Genomic DNA, 21,321 nt, shown 5'->3' with positions numbered 1-21,321 from the left:
CAGGAAGACTATATCCACTGCTACCCCTGCATCTAATGATCTGGTGATCTGATCGTAAAAGGCCACCAGGTTGGCCTTTGTTGAACTGCATCCTATTGTGTTCTGCCCACTTTTCCAACCTGTCCAGATCTGCCTGGATTCGTTCCCTACCCTCTAGGGTGTTAACTTTGCCCCATAATTTGGTATCATCTACGAATTTGGACAGAGTGCTTTCTACGCCCTCATCCAAGTCACTGATGAAGATACTGAACAGCACAAGTCCAAGGACTGAGCCTTGTAGGACTTCACTGCCCACATCTTTCTGGGTGGATACTGACCCATCCACCACCACTCTCTAAGCCAATTTGCCAACCACCTGACCGTGTAATCATCTACATCACAGCCACTTAGTTTATTTGTAAGAATGGGGTGAGATACCGTATCAAAGGTCTTCTTAAAATCTAAGTAAATGACATCTACCTCGACTGTGGTGAAGCATTTTGTGACCTACTCATAAAAAGAAACAAGGTTAGTCAGGCAGGATTTACCTGGAATCAATTCCTGCTGGTTGCCCTTCAGCGTTATTTTTCCTGCTGGACTCCCACAAATGTAATCCTTAATAATTTTTTCAAAGGTTTTCCTAAAAATAGAGGTGACACTAACCGGTCTATAGTTACCCGGATCCTCCCTCCCCTTCTTGAAAATAGGGCCCACATTGACCATTTTCCAATCCTCTGGGACCCAACCTGAGCACCAAGAGTGCTCAAACAGCCATGCCAGTGGCTCCATGACACGGGCCAATTCCTTCAGCACCCTTGGATGAAGATCATCCGGGCCTGCTGACTTAAATGCATCCGGTCCTTCCAAGTGTCTTTTCACCAAGCTGGCACTAACAGTTGGTGGGCTGGTGTCTCTTTTGTGCCTGTCTATGATCCAGTTGGGAGATTTGTCCTGATCTGTGTTCAGAAATACAGAAGAAAAAAACTTATTGAAGAGCTCAGCCTTGTACTAATTGCCCTAGTTTGTCCTGTAGAGGTCCTGTGCTACCCTGCGCCTTCTTTTTACTCCCTATATACCTGAAAAAGGACTTTTTGTTGTCTTGAATTTTTGTTGCCAGCCTTAGTTCCATTTCTGCTTTGGCCTTTCTGACTGCTTCCCTGCAAATGTGAGCCAAGTAGGTATACTCCACTTTGGTAGCTTACCTCCTGTTTCCATAGCCTACATACCTCTCTTTTTGCCCCTAGGCTTTCCTGGATTTTCCTGGTTAATTAGCTTCCTGTGGCATAAAGTATCATCACAACCCTTTATTAATCTATGGTGTGCCTATACTGTGCCTTGAATACTGTGCTTAGCTCTGGTCTTCACATCTCAGAAAGGATACAGAAGAACTAGAGAAGGACCAAAGAACAAGAATGATTAGCAGTATATATGAGGAGACGCTAAGGAAGCTAGGTCTCTCCAGTTTGGACAAGAGTTGTGGAAAGGGATATCATAAGGGCTTACAAAATACTAAATGAGAAGAGAGAGTAAATACAGATTAATTTTCTCACAATACAAGAGCAAGGGGATCACAAAATGAAACTAGTAGGTAGTAAATTTAAAACAAAAGGAAATTCTTTTTTACGCAGCAAGCAATTGAAGCATGGAGCTCATTGCCACCAGACGTAGCGGAAGCTGGTGGTTTGGCCAGATTCATAGATTCATAGAAGCAGGGTCAGAAGGTCCGACCCTCTGCCCTGGGCCGGAGAAAAAACTAGGCTCTGATGACCCCAGCCAGGTAGATGTCAAGCCTTATCTTAAAGACCCCCAGGATAGGAGCCATCACCACTTCCCTTGGAAGTTGGTTCCGGATCCTAGCCGCCTTGACTGTGAAGAAGTGCCTTCTAATGTCCAGCCTGAACCTACTCTCGAACAACTTGTGGCTGTTATTCCTTGTTACCCCTGGGGCTACTAGAAGGAACGTCTCTCCCAAGCCCAGCTGGTCCCCCCTAGTGAGTTTATAGATGGCCACCCAGTCCATCCTCAGCCTTCTCTTGTGAAGGCTTAACAGGTTAAGGTCCTGTAGCCTCTCCACGTAGGGTCTGCCCTGCTCCCCCCGATCATGCGAGTGGCCTCCTCTGGACCCTCTCCATGTTGTCCACATCCCTCCTGAAGTGCAGCACCCAGAACTGGATGCAGTACTCCAGCTGCGGCCTGACCAGTGCCGCACAGAGGGGGAGGATCACCTCCTTGGCCCTGCTCGAGATGCATCTGTGGATGCACGACAAGGTACGGTTAGCCTTCCTGTGTCCTCGCATTGTCGGCCCGTGTTCAAAGAGGGATTGAACAAATTCTTGGAGGAAAGGGGCAGCAGTAGCTATTGACCATGGATCAGAGCTTCCTAGACATTAAATCAGCAGTTTTCAAACTTTTTGAGCCAAGCCCCCCTTTGAGTAACAATTTTGTTCGCGCCCTCCATCACCCCAGAGCAGCACACCCAGGCACGTGGTGGCTCTGCCTTGCAGGGAGGGCTCCACCCGCGGGGGCTGCAGCACCTCCCGCCTTGGCCCCGCTGCGGCTGTAGGCCGCGCATCCACCATGCTGGGCTCCCCGAGGTGCAGCAGCCGCTGGCAGAGCCTGCCCGGGCTCCCTGCCCCTGCATCTCTCCTAAAGGCTACAGCAGTGCCAACTTCTTGCCCACAGCCCTACAATGTTCCTTCATGCCCCCCCATTTGAAAACCACGGCCTGAAACGGTGGAGGCCACAAGTGAGACAGGACTAGCCGGGAGAAACAAAGCCTGGCCATGCCCAGGGCTGTTGGCTGTAGCCACTGGGTCCCAGGACACGGGCGGACAAATTCTCTGGGGAAATGTGGTAGCTCTTATTAGACCAACTACATAGCTGGCAGCATTGTTCTGCAAGCTCTGGGGCACCTGGTTGTGCCCAGTTCACTCTCCCTTTCCTCACGTCTCGCTGCCCCCCTGCCCCTGGAGACTCAACGGACCGGGAGGCTAGCCCTCCGGCGGCCACCACGCGCCCAAATCCCTTCTTCAGATCAAGGTGGTGGACCCAAAAGCGAGCGCCGAGGAAGAGGAAAAGTGACGTCACACGGACGCCCCCACCCCGCGCGGCAGGCCCCTGCCCCTGCCCTTCACAATCATGGCCGCGCCGGCATCAGGGCGGGGCGGTGAAAGGCCGGGCCCGGGCGTCACATGACAAGGCGGCAAGATGGCGGCCTTCCCTTGGTAAGCCCGGGGCGGGGGGCGCTTGGTGTGGAGACGGGGTTGCTTCCTCCCCGGTGTCCAGTGGCCCTTCTCCGGCTCCACGGCGGCCTGGCCACCCGGCGCCATCTCTCGCAGCCTCGGCCGCGCGGGGCCGAGGGCGATTGAACGGCATGGAAACGTCCTGGCTGCCCCGAGTGGGAGAAGCCAGGCTCTGGGGCTCCGCGTGGCCCCGGCCCCTTGGGGCCTTGTGATCCGGTGGCTTTCTCCTGAGAAGATCAATAAAGCATGCGCTGCCCCCCCAGCCCCTGTCTTCATGCCGTACAGAGACCCCCGAGCACAGACACGTTGTCTCTATTTCCCCCTTAAGCCTTGTTCCTTCCTAGGGCCTTCGGTACCTCAGTGGTGGGGGAGGCTGTCTAGGCTCCTCCTGAGGTGACTGAAGGAGCAGCGTGTAGAGACGAAGCAAATGAAGACCTTTCCAAATGGGAGGTTTTGAAAAGAAAAGGGGGAGAAGGTTTCAGGTGGCAGAGGCGAGGGGCTGGGGTGGGGGGTGGAGAAGTAGTGCAGCGCGTGCCTTGCCTTGGTGGTCGGTCCATGGGGAAGTGGTGGGCTTGACTCCCAGCAACTCCCTGAGATCTCGTGGTGGCCGGAGGGAGCCGGAGAAAGACGCGTTGAAGGTGTACCTCAAGAAATCGAGAGCTGGCTGGTGACCGACTCCAGCTGCAGCCTCGACCAAGCGGCAGCCCAGTTTGAGGCAACACGTCTTGCCCTCGAAGCAGAGAAGAGCAAGCGGAGGAAAGGAAAGGAGAGAAATCCCAACCCTCAGCCTACTCTTCCCTGTGGAAGGACCCGCAGCTGGTGTGAACGGATTGGTGGCTCAAGGATTGGAGTCTCAAGTCATCTCCAGACCTATCAGTGAGCAGTGGTAGAGATCATCCTTGAGTCCAGACATTGCTGACAAGTTGTTGGCTTTACATGCAGTCTGAAAGGCTTCCCCCCCCCCAGCCTGGGCATAGGGAGCATTCTTTATACTGTTACTCTGCAGGCCCTTCTGTGTGCTTTTATACGTATCACATCAAGAAAGCTCATAAGTGCCCAACTTGCTACACAAGTGGATTCCAAGTGTCCAAGGGACTATACGCCTTTGAGTCTTTGCAGTATTAAGTCCTAAAGCTGAACATTGGTAGAATAGATACTGATAGCTGCAAAGTGTGTTTGGAAATGTAAGTTAGAAGAAAAGTTAATTCACGTGAGCATTAAAAAGACTTCCTGTGGTCAGTTTTTCTTATGAGCTGCCCTTAAGGAAAACACAAATAGTGTTTCAGTGGTTTAGACTTGGATCCAACGTGTATGTTTAGGAATTTGCTGTACAGTACTTTTTTTTGAGAGAAAGAAGGATGAGAGAAACAAGGAATTTCACTCCTGTTTTTGTCCAGTGGATGGCACTGTTGGTTCACATCAAGCTGCAAGTTCTGCTTCTGCAGCAATATCGTGTTTTATAGCTCAGGGAAACTGCTGAAGATATAGGTTGCGCAGTACAGTATTTATTATAGTAAACAAAATTATTATTTCATCTTTGGATCGGGTAAAGGAAGATATGTGTACTGACTGTTTCTGTCTTTTCAAAAAATTATGTTTGTTCACAAAAAATGAGCTTCTTGGTTTTGAAATATTTGCTTACAGTGTTTATTCCCTTAAATGGTAAATCATTTTTATTTAATTTCAGATTGAAACAGTTTTTTTAATGAAGGAGGAAAAAAACTACTCAAGTCTGCACTTTATACAACTATTATAAAATTACAGAGAATTTTTTTTTAAATAGTCATAGTTGACTGAATTACACCAAGCTTCAGTCTGAAATTATAGTGCTTATCCAGATACCTTTAAACAGTGTTAATTACTTTTAAAATGCATTTTTATAAATATTATGAGCAGGGAAAGAATATCAGGCATTTAGCTTCGATTTAGAAATACCCATTAGTGCCTTTTATGACATGTTCTTGAAGCTCTTTTTGTTCGTGCTGATAGATAGAATACTCATTTAGTTAGAATTTCGTTAGCATTTAATTACAGATCTTTATTGGGATACTTTAAAAGCTAAGCCATAAAGTAAGTCTTGGATCTTGGCAGAAGAATACCTAATTTTGTGGAAATAGCTGCAAAGCAAGCTATTTTAAAGTAACAGTCAGATTAAAAAAAGATAGACCTAATGGATTGCAAATGTTAAAAGTAACACAAATATGTAGCTTTTAAACAAAAACTAAGAAATCGATATGTTTCTTTTAATTTTTTGCTTACGTTCTTGGTTTAGGTGAGTGTTATCAGATTAACCAATTTCACTTTCAGATTTTTGTATGCTGGCATAGCACTGCAAGAAAGGTTAATTTTAGTTTAAAAAAAAATATTTTCAGTACATTTTGAAAAGAGGATACATCTGTCAACTAAACTTAAGGTCAACTTTGACCTGGAAATGACCCTTCTAAAATGGAATGTGTTTCTCCTAGGAGTTGAGCTGTAGTGCTCCAGTACTTTTTCTCTTATTCTTTTTTCCTATCCACTGTGTGGGGTAAAATCTCTTGCAGATAGATGCACAGATAGAAGAGATGATTCTTGTATTTTATTATGACTGTAGGTGCATCATGCATAGAGGAATGCATTACTACCCAGGAATATTGTGACTATGTTGCCTGCTAATAAATGAAATAGATGAAGGTGGTTTAAATTCTGTCATTTTCACTTGGTGGTCACAATCTGCTCATTCAGAGAAGTGGTTTGCTTTCTGATTTCTAGTTGGGATCATTTAAGCAAGAACACTAACCCAAGCTATATAGCCCAGTAGTTATTGTGAAAATGGGCAATCAGAAGCTACAAGTGCTTGTTGAATGTGGCTAAATGTGCCTTATCTAGGAATGAGGAACTGACTGGCATGTGGTATAGTATAATATAGTATAATAATAATGTGTATAATACTTAGACTGGGGGATTTAGAGACAGAAATCGCTGGCTTCCTATGACAGTAGACAAGACAAGATAATGATATTGCTAGAGGAAAATAAATAGTGTAAGAGAGAGATAGTGGCTGGTATATAAAGTACTGTAGTGTTTAGTTAAGTACAACCATTGTTAAAATGGTCAGTTAGAAGTAAAATTCAAATCAGCTGTATGCTGAGCTGGATTTCAGACCATAATTAAAAATAAATGGAGACCATCTTCATTGGTCTAAAAGGAACTTGTATTAAAATTAAAATTCAGATTGTGAAAGTGATTCATTTTAAAAAAATACAGACTGAAAATAGATACCAATGTCATAATTGGCCTCATCTGAGAAATACCAGATTTTAATATAACTTTAAAAACCCAGCAAATTCTAAATTAAGGGTGGAATTTTTTACCTCTCTTTTCATAGTGGTTTTCTCCAGTATGTGTTGTGTAAATATAATTATCTGTTGCTTACAATGTACAAACAGTCTTTAGTGCACTCATTTCTAACTTGTCCATTATTGTATTCTGAATACTTACTTAAATCTGTTCTATTAGAGGGACCCCTTCCTCTTAATTGTTTTGCTTTGTTTCTTCTTGCATAGCCAGACAGCAGGTAGTGGAAGAGGTCCTTCCTATCCTAGAATAATATTAAAGTGTGGTGATATATCATGTAATGTGTCCTGAAGATACTGGCTTAGTTTGATGCCTGGGGAAGATGGCTTTGTTGCTATGGGCTTCTCTACCTCAGTAGTGTAACTAAGGGGTGGGGGAAGGTTTATGCCTCCCCCCCCCCCCAAAAAAAAAAAAAAAAAAGAAAGAAATAGCAGGCATTGTAGCTGAGGCTGCCTGCAGCTGCAGTTGCCCTGTTCTAACTCTGATCTACCTTTTTTCTTCTTCAGTGTATAAAAACAAAAAATTATTGTGAAACATCTTCAACTGTTCCCTAATATTAATTACCTTTATAAGTTGTTATGTTTACTTGCACAAAAAAGTTGTATTTTTGAAAAATGCATACAGGCTCAAATAGATTCCTCCTCATCAGGCATGGGTTCACTGGTGATTTAGTGAAAGTGGCTTCAGCTGTCAGAGACGTCTTTTTTCACTGGTAATTTAAAAAGTCCTGTAAATGAGATGGAATGGAAATGCTGACAAACCTGTAACTATAACTGGGAAATAGAAATGTTATAATTAGGAGCCAATAAAGAGTTTGGGTGAAAGTTTTTCATACAGATGCTAATTGACCTATGAGGCAAGTGAACAAGGAGAATCATTGAAGCATGGAACAATAGTAAATTCAAGAGAATATTCATGCTAGAGGAGGCACGAAACCAGAGATTAAGAAAACAAAAAGAGCAGGCATGTGGGCTTTACTGGAGTCTTTCTTTTTCTGCTTGTATCTCATTAGGCTTCAAGGCTTCTTCAATTAGCAATACAGCTATAACATGCTATTTTAATTTCTTTTTGCAGAATTGCAATGGCAAGAGTGCCACAAGGGTCTATCAGATAAATACCAAGTAGACAGATTCTCCTCCCCGCCCCCCAAAAGGATTACTGCTAAGGGCAGAGAATATAGGGGAATTTGAGTTTTTTTCCTTGTGCTTGGATTTTATTTTTTAAAGATTTTTTTTTTCTCCCCTGTTGCTTTTCCATCTATAGATTCAGGTCCTGTCTAGGGTTAGAACATTTTGACTGAAGAACAATTGTAGTGGAGGCATCATAAGAATCAAAAAAATGAAAGTTGAGAGGAGATAGGATTTTTAGTTGTTGTTCCAAACTCTTTGGGTAGGATCTTCAAACATACCCTGTTCTCTTAGGTACATTGTTCTCAACAGAAGTTGCTGAGTGCTTAGCTTTTCTAAATAGGAGCTGAGCCTTTTTAAAAAATCTGGCACACTGTAGTTTTACTTTAATGACTAGTATTCTGGATAAAGGAAGCCTTTATTCTGTACTTTTGCCCCTTCCATTAAGACTCTGGAGGTCTCAGAGCACCTTCCTGAGAAGTTCTGCAATAAAATAGGGAAGCTCAGTGAGGCATTTCTGATGTTTCTGTTTTTAATCTTAGAAATACCTTCAAGGCATGATGAAGGAAAAGGGAAAGAAAGCTTTCTATTTTCACACATTGTACTGGTAGATGCCTTGATCCTTTCCTAGATCACCAGTCCCATTGTTGCCACTGCTGGTGGAATAGACCCTGTAGTTTGGGCAGAATGCCTAGTAGAGGGATCCTCTCAGGTTATAGCTCAACTACAATCCAGAGGCCTGACTGCATCTCACACGGGCACACTCCAGCTAGTTTAAGCTAGTTTTTGCCCAGGGTCTTTGGGGAGTTTTGAAGTCTGCCCTGATCCTCGTGCAGTCAATGGCTATGTGGTTATAAGTACCTGAGTACAGCTCAGTTGGTACAGCTTGTAGCTAGATGTCTGGATTGCACTGCAGATTCACTGTAAAGTTCATGGTGCTTCTCTGAGATGGGTAAAAGAGTTTTGGAAGCTGACTGGCTGCAGAGACCCAGAGCTAGACACACAAACCAAGAAACTTTACTTCCAGTTTGGTGCTTGATGACTAGATCACATTTTCTTCAGCAAAAGGGTTTTCATTTGATGTGTTGCATTGTTTGCAGATACATGTTGAGTTTTATAAATATGGATCTTAAATTGGCTTTGTAGATCTTTACAGAGTTAGTTATGGAAACTGCAGTTCTCCCGTTTTAATAGTACTCCTAAAGGAGCAGTTTATTGTTCACTACAACTAGAAATATTACAGGAGATCAAGTTTAATAATTAGGTGTTAGATTGAGAGAAAAGTTATTGTTAAAATGACTGACAAAGTGAGTGACTGCTACTGCTAAATCTTTAGGGCAAAAGCATTTTATTTCAAGGCTTTATCCATGTTGTTTTGAGACCAAACCGGTTTTAGTTATAGAGGGAAGTCACTGTCCTGGCACTAGACTGTCAATTATAACTAAAAACTACAAAAAAAGAAAACTTGTCATAATGTATTTAATTGAAATTTTTAATTTCACTAAGAGGAAGGCTTTAATACAGTGATATTTCTTATGCTTACATTGCTGATTATTTGCTGGTGATTTCCTTTCCTCTCTTATCAGCAGGCCACTGTGACATTATCTATACCCATACACATATTTGGGTACATATATACATACTTATGAGAATGTAAGTAGGTGTGTATAAACTTCCTTTATTCTCTTTGTATTAAGGCATGCAAGAATTAGGAATTATACAACAGAGTTTGAATCATGCAGACTGGAAGCTGTTTCCCTGGAATTTGGGGACTATCATCCACTAAAACCTATTACAGTAAGTTTCTTCTTGTGTCTTTCATAAAAATGTCCCTGAAAAGTGAAAACAACTGTTCTGGCAACTGCTGGCCTTGAAACAAACTGAGTTGCTGCCGAATTTGGTGGAAGACCGTGTTGTTTGTAACTGGTTGTAGTGCCAATGAAGTATGATAGGGATATTCCAGTAGTTTGTAGCCCCTCTGTTTTTGAAGTACCATGGTTTGATTTTGCTATTTATACAGATCATAAGTTTGTTTGCTTACATTAGATAACTGTGTTATTTGCCAAAAACATCTCTGTAACAATGGTAGATGGTTTTTCTTAGAACAAATTCTATCCTGCAGAGCTTAGTGATACCAAATATTTTGATAAAATCTAAAAGATATGATTAGGACCAAATCATGTTATCAATGAATAATTGCTGGATGCACAACTTTTTGTTTGTTTGTTAGGTCACTTCCAAACCAGCTGTGTGTGTTTTTAAAATACTTTATAGAGTTTCAGGGATGTACTTAGGGCTGTATGGAACTCCCAAAAGAGAAACTAACCTCTTTAGAACAGAGACCTTAACTCATAATGAATATGATAAATGGACAGCAGCTCTTGTTTGGGAAGCTAAGTAGCAAGATATTCACAGAAGATCTGCTTAAAAGGTGTTTTGAAGGTTGGATTTGAAAGGAAAGGACAGCTGATGCACAAAAAATTTGAGGGTGTATGAATTCTAAGGAGTGTACTGGAAGAATGGGCAGAGCTCTGTGTAGGAGAATTTGGAGAACAGGCTGGAGAGAAAATAGCGAAAAGAAGAATAATTAGTTGGTGGGAGAACAACAGAAGGGAAAGATGTAAGATTATATCAACTGTTCTGTAGCCCATGAGTTTGCAAAAATCAGTCATTGAAATGTTTTCAGAGTGTTTCTTGCCGCAGAGAGAAAAAGGTTTTGTGATATGTGTGAGTATGGCATGTCTAGTGTACAGTTTCTTGCTTCTAGGAAAACTGCTCTTTGGATAATTCTTGTTCTTATTATTAGAGGATATGAATATAGAGTCTGAGGGGAAAAAAAACTTTTATAATTGATCTTCCTCAGGTTACTGAATCCAAGACCAAGAAAATGAGTCGGAAAGGAAGCACTTCCTCTACCTCCTCCTCATCTTCCAGTTCAGTGATGGATCCACTGAGCAGTGTGCTGGATGGAACTGATCCCTTGTCGTTATTTGCAGCAACAGCAGATCCAGTGACAGCTGCAGCTAACATGGTAATATTGAAGCGTGGTTACCTCAACTAAACGAACAAAGACAAAAACAGAACTATGTTTTCTGTGCCAGAACTTACAAGAGTTATTTTAGTTTATAACTTACCATATTAACTTATTGGAATACATCTGTTTACTTGCTTTCTTTTTCAATAACTTGGGTAATATGTAGGATGATGGAGTGACACATTAAAAACTAGTTGGTTCAGTGTCATGAGCTTTCATAGGCGACAGTCTACTTTGTCAGATGTTATCTTTGAAAGTTCATGTCTCTCTGAATCAGTCCCTGAGCTGACAACCTGCCTTTCATTTTGGCTTATTTGAGACTGACATGGCTAATGGCCTCCGTGCTCTGTGGTAACATTGATCTCTTGTATTATAAACCAATGGAAGGTTTAGTGACAGCACAAAATATGATAGGTCTTAAAAAGTTTTAGTTTACTTAGCCTTCCTTTTACATATAAATCAAAAAATAACATTGTTTATACTCCTCCCTTCTTCCAAGGATAGTACACGAAAGAAACGAGATAAAGAGGACCATTTGGCTGTAGGCAGTGACTTTGAACCATGGTCAAGCAAGCGTGGTGAAATCCTTGCTAGATACACAACAACTGAAAAACTCTCCATTGTAAGTGAACTTTTATTGCTTTTTGTACAAAATCTTCATAGACGGTGGGTACTGTTTGATTACTGTAGAAGACTACTTTGTGACTATTTAGTGAAGAAATGTACATCCTTTAATTTTCACTACTCATGGAGTAGCAAAAGATACCATCAACAGTTCTTTCAAATATTCAGGATAGAGTTTTAGCTGCTCTCTATACTGTGTTGTACTTCAGTTTTAGGCTGAACTCAAAAGTGTGCTAATCACTTACCTGAAAAAAACTTAGAGATGTAGTGGCTTTGAAGAACTTAGCTGTCATATTTTAATCTGTAAATTAGTAGAGATATAAAGGGCAGTGTTGAAATGAGCCTGTGTTCTTGGAATATTTAAAAATAAGTTAATAGTTTGTAAATACGTGCCTTCTAAAATGCTGTTGTTTCTCTGCAGAATCTTTATATGGGGTCTGAAAAAGGTGAGTAGTTACTCTATCAAATGGTATGGGAAACAGAACTTTTAAAAGAAAAAAATGCATGGCAAAGTATGGTGTAGATTTACATTCAAATTAAAATTTTCCCTAGTTGTGAACTATGTATGCATCTACATTGTCTGACGGGGCTAAAGCCAGATTTATTGCATATTTCTTGACTGACTGGCATGTGATTATGTGCTGTTGGGGGAAAAAAATCTAGGGATCTTGTACTTTATTTTGTGGCTTAAATATCCGGACAGTTTCTCCCATTCCAAAGCCCCAGAATTGCACAATTACTTGGTGTTAAGCTTGTCTCTATTTTTCCTGCTTTTCAGGAGGGAATGAGAGAGAAGTCTTTTGAATAGCTGATCAATCATTCTTTCTGCCTGAAAGCAAATCATTGAATTGGATCTTGTATACCACTAGTGCCATAGGTTGCTGACCCCTGGACGTGTGCCAAAGGTGGCATGCGGCATGCTTTTGATTGGCATGCAGGCTGCTTCCCACCCCTTGGGGTGGGAAGTGCTGTGCCCAGATGGAGCAGCACGTGGCTGCCTGGAAGCAGCCTTATGCTGCTGCTGACACTAGCCAGGTAAGAGCCCCTTGGGCCCCAGTCCAGCACCACCACCGGCCCCCGCCAAGTGCCGCCCCTGTGCCGGGGACTGTTAGCACCCCGATGGCCCTGGCCCCAAGCCCCTGCTGCCAGCAGGCCCCGGCCCTGTCTGAGCCTGGCTGCAGCTGGCACCACCACAGCTGCCGGCTACAGCCCAGTGCCACTGCCAGGCAAGGGCCAGGGTCTGCGCAGGCCCTGGCCATGTGCTGCCAGGGCTATCAGCAGAGCCGGGATGGGGCCAGGCTCCTCACAGGCCCCAGCCACATCCTGATGCTGCTGACGGCGCTGGCTCAGCAGTGGCACTGTGCTGGGGCCAGCAGTGGTGGTGGTGAAGGCTGGGGCTGGGCCCGCTAGCAGCTGGCACCCCCGCAGCGGCTGGGACCTGGCCCGGCGCAGCCCCAGCTGGCTGGACGGCGTGCCTGGATGGGGCTCGGGCCTGAGCAGGTACATGGCCCCAGCCCCATCCCAGCGCTGGCTGTGAGCCTGGCCATGGCTGGGACCACCACTGCTGCCTGCCCCAGCCTAGTGCTGCTGCTGGGCCAGGTGTTGGCGATGGGGCTGTCGGCAGCGCTGGGATGGGGCCAAGCCCTGTGCAGGCCCTGGCCCTGGCCTCATCCCGACACTGCTGACAGCCCCAGCAGTGGCAGTGGTGGTGGTGAGGGCTGGGGTTAGGCCCGCCGGCAGTGCCAGGATGGGGCCGGGGCTGTGGACATGCGCTGCTGAGCCGGGACTGTTGGCAGTGCTGGGATGGGGCTGGGGCCTGCGCGGGGCTGTGGCTGTGGACCTGCTCAGACCTTAGCCCCGTCCCGGTGCTGCTTACTGCCCTGGCAGCCAGCTGGGGCCGCCTCAGGCCCCAGCCGCAGTGGTGATGCCAGCTGCTGGCGGGCCTGGCCCCAGCCCTCACTACTGCCGCCACCAGCCCCAGCACAGTGCCGCTGCTGGACCAGGGCCATCGGCAGTGTCGGGCTGGAGCTGGGGCTGGGGCTGGGGCCAGCGCGGGACCCGGCCCCATCCCGGCCTTGCTGACAGCCCCAGCCATGTGCTTCTGGCGAGTCCCAGCCCTGCATGGGCCCAGCCCCAGCCGGCATCACCACTGCTGCCCACTCCAGCCCTGCGTAGCCCCAGCCTCAGCCCAGTGCCACCGTCGGCCCCATCCTGGCACTGGTGACAGCCTAGCTGCAGCCCCAGTCCCGGCGGGGGTAGGCTGCGGGGCCCAGCCCCATGCTGCCAGTGGGCCCTGGCCCCAGCTCCAGCCCCGTGCTGCCCATGGCCAGACTTCAGTCCCAGCCCCCTGTTGCCTGTGGGCTCTGGTCCCAGCCCCATGCTAGTCACGGCCTTGGTCCTGGTCCCAGTGGGTGCGGTGCCCACACCTGTCTTCCTGGAGCCTGGGCAGGGAGGCAGCAGCTGTTTGCAGCTTCCCAGCTGCAGGTCCAGGTTCTGGGTAGCTGCTGATAGCCACAGAGCCTGGGCTGGTGGGGGCAAGAGGCAGCAGGGCTGGGGGGCAGGGGCAGCAGGGCCACAAGCAGGTCATCCTGCCATGTACCCCTGCCCTCATTTTGTTTTTCTGGCATGCTGGCACTCCGGCACCTTCCAAGGTAGGCATTGTGGGTTTTTTTGGCACTCTGGCCAAAATACAGTGCCTACCCCTGCACTAGTCTCTCTCTATACTGCTAGCCTCTTTTAGTAATTGGCTCTTGTATACCAAAATATTACTTGTCTGTTACAATATTTTAATGGCATTCCTAGTGGGAAGAGCTGTGAATGTTGGGATAAGTAGTAGTGTGACTGTATAGTAAGTGGGAATTTTGGAATGAATACATGTCAGTATAAAGGAACTGAAAGGTTGTCTCATCAGCAGAGCCTGAAAGGGAAGCATAGAACCTGATTCTTTCAAATCAGGCTTCCATTTCTGCAGTTGGCAAACTGCTGCAACTGCTATGAATTGTACAAGACAAAAAAGTGAATGCAGTCTTGGCTGGATTCAGATTTGTGCATGCAGGATTGGAGGTCTTGTTTGTTGAAAATTATGCCACTAGTCTCTTTTAGTAGCAATTAGATAGGCGCCTTATGTGGTTGAGCCATTATTTTTATTATGAATGCAGCTTGATTGTTTAAGTCCAACTCACACCCTCTCTTCCCCCAAGTCTTACATAGTCAAAATGTTTAAAAACTTCAAGGACTCAAACATACAAATTATTACTCGTAGGCAAAGTTACAACTCCTGGCTCAGCAGTTTCTGAGAAGGTACGAACGAGGCTAGAAGAGCTGGATGACCTTGAAGAGGTGAGCAAGATTTTTGTTCAGGGAATGTCTCCATTTTAAAAGAAAAAAGATAAAACCTCTGTAAAAGTAAAATAATTTAAAAAACTTTTTGACCTATCCCAAAGGCCATGATTCTGTACACATTTATGTGCTGGTGCATAAACTTTCAATAGGACTAATTCTGTGGATGAAGTAAACCTGTATGTGATGACAAGATTGAGGCCCAGATGTTTTTAGTCTCATTGGAAACCAGTACCAAAAGGAAGAGAGTGTGCGGGCTCCGTATAGTGCATCTCCGTATCTATTATACTAAATTAGATTAGACTAATAGCATCTGACCTCTTTATTACATCATTGTCCCAGAGACTGACAGCTCTTCTAAATGAGCCCTGATTCAGTCAGATATTTGAGCACTGTTTAAAGTTAAACAATTTATATGGTCCGCTGAAATCATGCTTATGTGCCTTACTGTACTGGGGCATGAGGTGGTCAGGACAGATGTTGGAATAGTTCAAAAAGGAATTCTTTATTTCTGCTGAAGTCGGGTATTTCTGTATTGTCTTCTGTATTTCTGTCGTGTTGTCTTAAGGCTTCTGTGTTTGGGTTCTGAACATCAGCTTGGATTTCATGGTTCTCACAATAGTGTACTAGGTTCATGTTGCAAAACTGGTTTCTCAAAAATGTAATTACATGTAGGCTAGGTACTGTTAGTGGAGGGATAACTGCATACACCAGAAATGTAAAGGAACAGTGGCTGATGGATTTCATCTCTTCATCTGCCAGTTTATTGTACTGGTGCTTGTCCATAGGACTGAAAGGAAACCCCTGCCTCACCAAGCCCAGTTCCCTGGTGTTGTAGGCAGTGACAGCATATTGTCCTGCTTATAAACTGAGCAAAGACCATTTTAAAAGTAGCTTCTTCTGTCCCACTGCTGCTATGAGAAGACTGTTCCAGAGCACAAATGCTTGGATGGTTAGAAACCATTTATTAGCCAAAATGTATTCATGCCTCATTTTAATATCCATCTGCTTATGTGCCAACATTGTCCTTTAGCTTGAACAGCTTGACTACTCCATGTTTATACTTCCCTGCTCCTCATGTATTCCCGATACCTACACCTATACCATCATCACCTACTGTAGTTCTGACTGGACAGAATTTAGGCTTTCTTTTTATTTTTCACAAATGAATAGTTGTGAATTTGGCTCTTAGTTTGTGGCAGTAACTCTTGCTGTAGTCTAGCACACCACTTTATGTTACACTTTGATTTTTGGTTAAGCAGCCATATAATTTATAATCAGTGGTATTCAGATGAAAAAGAACTTGTGCATTACAGGATTGCAGACTTGTTGTCTGTCTTATCCCCAAAGTAACCAAGAGACATTTTGGGTGCCTGTCCACATGCAGTGAGACATCTCCAAAGCGCTGTAATTACAGCATATCAGAGCAGACTCAGTTAATCAAGTCTGCTGGAACATGGTAATTACTGTGCTCCAGCAGACTGCAGTGTCATGTGTATCAGTGTCCCTGGACGGAAAAATGATGGTGGGGGTGCTTTAAAGCTTGTTTGAGGAGTTTTAGTTAAAATGTCCCTGCTGTCATTTTTCAGCATGGAGATGCTGATACATGTGACGCTTCTAGCGCTTTAAGTAGAACTGCTTTTGGAGCCACTTTAATTAAAACGCTCCCCCACCCCCCCTCCCTTCCAGAGCACATGTATAAACACTATTTTCATAAATTCATAGATTGTAAGGCCGAAAGGGACCTCAGGAGATCATCGGGTCCAGCCCCCTGCACCAAGCAGGAAAGATAACTGGGGGTCAGGTGACCACAGCAAAGTGTCTATCTAGTCTCCTCTTAAAGATTTCCAGGGTAGGTGATTGCACCACCTCTGGAGGCAGCTTATTCCACAGTCTGGACACCCTGGTTGTGAAGGAGTTTTTCCTAATGTTGAGCCTGAATCAATCTTTCAGGAGCTTGTAGCCATTACTCCTGGTTTTCCCCTTGGGTGCCCTCGTGAACTTCCCTAGTGTGGCAGTAAGCTGCTACCAGGTCCCCTCTCAGCCTTCTTTTCCTCAGGCTGAAGAGTCCCAGATCCTTCAGCCTTTCCTTGTATGGCTTGCCTTTTAAGACTCTGATCATACGGGTGGCTCTTCTCTGGACTCTCTCAAGCTTGTCCGTGTCCTTGTTAAAATGTGGTGCCCAGAATTGGATGCTCGAGCTGAGGTCTCACTAGTGCTAAGTGGAGTGGAAGAATCACCTTTATATTTAAGTCGGTCACCAGGTCATCTCCTTTGGCCAGGACCAAGTCTAGCAGAGCATCACCTCTGGTTGGCTCATGCACCACCTGAGTCAGGAAGAGTTCCTTGACACAGGTCAGGAAAGATTATGGCCGATCCTACTTGGCCGAGTGTTCCTCCCAGGTGATGCCTGGATAATTAAAATTGTCCATGACCATGTCATGTGCACTTCTGGCCTCAGACAATTCTCAGGTGAACTCCAGATCAAGTTCTTCCCCCTGGTTTGGTGGTCTGTAGTGCACACCTACAGTTAGGTCTCTTTCGCACCCCCCCAGCTTGACCCAGAGGGTTTCAAGCTGTCCATTTTTCATTTTTGGAGCTGATGTTGACCTCCAAGGAGGTATACTGCTCTTTCACATAGAAAGCAATGCCTCCACCTTTCTTCCCCACCCAGTTCCTTCTTTGCAGGATGTAGCCCTCTATAGCTGTGCTCCAGTCACATGAGGAGTCCCACCAGGTCTCCGGTAAACCCTACTAGGTCATAATGAACACTGGAGAGTGGGAGGGCTAGCTCCTTCTGCTTGTTCCCCATGCTCTTGGCATTAGTATGTAGACACCTGAGTCCTAATGAGGCCCTTGTCTTCCTATCCTGTTGATGGCCAACTATATTTTCTCAGCTCCTGCAAATGTGGCTCTCCCAGTGTCCCTGTCTACAGGGCTTAATTGTGTGTTGGTCCCTGGACATGTTTGAATTTGTGTATCCCCATCCCCTAACAATCTTAGTTTAAAGCCCTGTCCAGAATATCAGCCATCCTGGCCGTGAACAGGGTCTTACTTTTCCTCATGTGGTGGATGCTGTCCCCTTTCCAGGAGTCCTCTCTCCCTGAAGTGCGTGCCATGGTCAAAGAATCTGAAGCCTTTTCAGTGGCACCAGCGTTAAAGTTGCCAGTTCACTTCCTTGATACATCCTTCCCTTCTGGGACTGTGACCTGAAACAAGGAGCACAGAAGAAAAGACTACCTGGGCCCCCAACCCCTTGAGTCCAGCCCCCAGGGCCCTGTAGTCAGTCATGACCCGGTCTCGATTACTTCTGGCCACATTGTTAGTTCTGACATGGATGAGGATCATGGGATAGTAGTCAGAGGCTGGATGAGCCTGGGGATCCTCTCTGCTATATCCCGGATGCGAGCCCCTGGGAGGCAGCAGACCTCACGGGCTAGGGGGTCTGGACAGCAGATGAGTCCCTCAGTGTCCTGCAGGAGCGAGTCTCTACCACCACCACCTTGCACCTCCTCTTGGGGGTAGCAGCAAGCTGCTTACCTTCCTCCTCTTCTGGTGTCACCATCAGAGCCACCTTATGTGTGTGGGGGGGAGTGTACCTATTGTGCAGCGCCAGGGGAGGAGCAGCCCTGACCTTGCGTTTCCTGGAGCGTGAGGTGACTGTTTCATTTCAGTTACTGCTTTAACTTAATAGAAAGTGAACCATAACTCTTCATAAAAACATAAAAGAGTAAAGAATTTCATTTAGAGGTAGTGGCTTAACAGCATGTGGGTCAGTTTAGGTTTGTGTTCTTGGAGTCCATTTTATTTTTCAAGAGGTTTTGGTTAAGATTAGAGATGAACCGATATGAGGAAAATTGAGAGTATTAGCAGTCAGCTTTTTTATCTGATGTGGCTGATAAATGCTGCGTGAAAGTGCATAGTGGTGGGAGTGGGAGTGGGGCAGAGGCAGGGGCAGGCGTTGTTCAGCTGGGGTGGGGCAAAACATGGGATAGAGCTGTGGCTAATGTGGGGTGGAGCTCCCACAGCTGCATGCACCCTGGCAGGCTATGGAGGGGGCGTGTGTCCCTGGATATGTGCGTGGGGCAGGGGTTGGCTGCGGCTGCAGACTGGGGCCAGAGCTGCTCTGGGCCCTTCCTGGTTGGTGACTGGGCCTGGCTGCGTTCGGGTCAGGTGGCAGTGGTGGTGCTGGGAGGGTAGGTTGGGGGGCGCTGCAACCACCTCAAAATTAGCTGTAACCCACCCCTTCATTGTCCTGCTTCCAGCGCTAAGACCGCTGCCACCACCCGTCCCAAGCAGAGCCTGGCCCAACCTCCTGCCAGGTAGAGCTCAGTGCGGCCCCGGCCCCAGCCCATAGAGGCAGCCTGCCCTGCCTTGCATGCAGATCTAGGGGCACACCCCCCGGCCCCTGTGCCCTCCTAGGGTATATGCAGTGGCAGGAGCTGCCACCCCCATGTCCCCTAGATGAGCTGTGGCTCTGTCCTGTGCCCTGCCCCACCCTGGCTGGGGAGCACCTGCCCCTGCCCCAGCACCCGTTCCAGCCCCCCTCCCTCCCTCCCTCACTGTAAGGGCCTCAATCTGCCCGCATCACCCTCAGTCCCCACAATAAACTTACCAGCCAGACACTGCTCTCCAGGCTGTGTGGCTGCATATCGGAATCAGATTGGTATCAGCCAATAAAAATCCTTAAAAATCAGCTGTCAGTATTAGCCCCAAAAGCTCTATCGGTGCACCCCAGTTAATATTTAAAGAATATAAGATATAGAAGGAGACTGTCAAGTACTACATCTGTTTGTTTAAATGTCCATTGTGTTTGTCCTTGAATTTTCACCCTATCTTTTTGGCAGGTATTGAATACTGATGTTTACTGTGTTATGCTTTATTTTTGTTTGGTTTTTACACCAGCATCAGTGATGTCAACAGGAGCATTTCCAGAAGTGTTGGGAATATTTATCAGCTGAAATTGGCTGTGTGCCTAAACCAGAGCTCCACATGCATGAATTTTGGGGACATTTGTTGGTGGCTCTGATCTCTTCAGTTTTGGGCTATATTTGTTAATGAGCAGCTGCAGTAAAACATAAGGGGAAGTACCTGGCATGCAGTCTCTTATTCCATCGCAGTGGGATAATGAAATTATATAGGGCAGTAACGGCTGCTACAATGGGAGACAATGAACACCCTGAAAACTGTGTCCTGAGTTGCTTAAAGTTGTCCAGAGCAGCCTAGAGCTAACAATTGCAGGCATATGGAAGAGTTGATCGCTAGAATGGAGAGTAGAGAGCCTCTGGGTCCTGTGCCCATTATTCTCATTCAGGTGCTGCGGAGGTGGAATTCTCCTGAATCAAATGCATAGGTACAACAAGAACCAGACTAGTGGGACTGGATGAAATAGATTGGGATGATGATCCTGGGTGGTAAAGGAGAAGACTGAAACTTGAGGCTGGGGCTGGGGACTGGATTGACAGAGCAAGAACTGTGGGAATGGGTGTCAGTATGCAGCAGGGAGAGAGGCAGTAGATGGAACATGGGACATGGATCTCATGTGCAGTCTGTGTTGGGGGAGAACTGACAGTGGGAAAGGATAGACTCCAACTAGAATGGAGGATTGGGGGCTAGAAGGGGAAGAGGATGGGGATGAGGAACCAGGTACAGATTAGGGGTAAGAAGGCAGAAGAGACAAGTTTGTAGGAAACAGAAGGAGGATCTTTGACCACTAAAGCACACTTTTCCCCCCAGAGCCTGGAATGAACCTGTGATTCTCAAAGTCACTATTTCCCTGCTGTTGTCAGATATCTGAGAAACTTTCAGGCAGCACATCTAGAATTTAAGAAGGCCTTTGACACTGTCTCTCACCCCATCCTCATCAGTAAATTAAGTGACTGTGGCATTGATGCCTACACAGTTGGATGGGTAAAAAATTGGCTGATGGGGCACACCCAGAGAGCAGTGGTGGAGAGGTTGTACTCAACCTGGTGAGAGGTGAGCAGTGGGGTGCCCCAGGGCTCGGTCCTCGGGCCCACACTGTTTAACATGTTCGTCAGCAACTTGGACGAGGGGGTGGAAAGCACGCTGTCCAAGTTTGCTGATACCACTAAGATGTGGGGCAAGGTGGACACACTTGAAGGGAGAGAGAGCCTGCAAATAGATTTAAACAGACTACAAAAGTGGGCAGACAAGAATAGGATAGGGTTCAACGTAGACAAATGCCGGGTGCTGCACCTTGGGAGAAGGAATCTACAGCATACATATAGGCTGGGGAGTTCCCCCCTTGCAAGCACAGAGGTGGAAAGGGATCTTGGAGTCATTATTGACTCCAAGATGAACATGAGCTGCCAGTGCCAGACTGCAGCCAGCAGGGCCAGCCATACCTTGTCATGCATCCAAAGGTGCATCTCAAGCCGGTCCAGAGAGGTGATCCTCCCCCTCTTTGCGACTTTGGTCAGGCTGTAGTTGGAGTACTGCATCCAGTACTGGGCGCTGTACTTCGAAAGGGATGTGGCCAGCCTGGAGAGGGTTCAGAGGAGGGCCACCCACTTGGTGAGAGGGCTGCAGGACAGGCCCTACGAGGAGAGACTGAGGGACCTGAACCTGTTCACCCTCAGGAGGAGGAGGCTGAGGGGGGACCTGGTGGCTGCCTACA

At 46.2% G+C, this 21,321-nt stretch overlaps 1 protein-coding gene across 1 annotated transcript in view; it reads left to right on the top strand.

Annotated features, from left to right (window-relative positions):
• Positions 1-3,119: 3,119 nt before the first annotated feature.
• CUNH16orf62 (chromosome unknown C16orf62 homolog) overlaps positions 3,120-21,321 on the top strand; it is a 98,579-nt gene continuing 80,377 nt past the window's right edge. Inside the window, exons 1-6 of the mRNA XM_019541765.1 lie at positions 3,120-3,203; positions 9,382-9,481; positions 10,548-10,715; positions 11,218-11,340; positions 11,764-11,788; positions 14,605-14,681. Coding sequence (XP_019397310.1) covers positions 3,187-3,203; positions 9,382-9,481; positions 10,548-10,715; positions 11,218-11,340; positions 11,764-11,788; positions 14,605-14,681 — 510 coding nt within the window. The 5' untranslated portion in view covers positions 3,120-3,186. The remainder of the gene's footprint in view (positions 3,204-9,381; positions 9,482-10,547; positions 10,716-11,217; positions 11,341-11,763; positions 11,789-14,604; positions 14,682-21,321) is intronic.

Source organism: Crocodylus porosus, unplaced genomic scaffold (genome assembly GCF_001723895.1).
Source record: "Crocodylus porosus isolate Cpor-Errol unplaced genomic scaffold, CroPor_comp1, whole genome shotgun sequence".
NCBI lineage: Eukaryota > Metazoa > Chordata > Crocodylia > Crocodylidae > Crocodylus > Crocodylus porosus.
The sequence above is the reverse complement of the archived record's forward strand: the minus strand, read 5'-3'. Positions and strand labels throughout refer to the sequence as shown.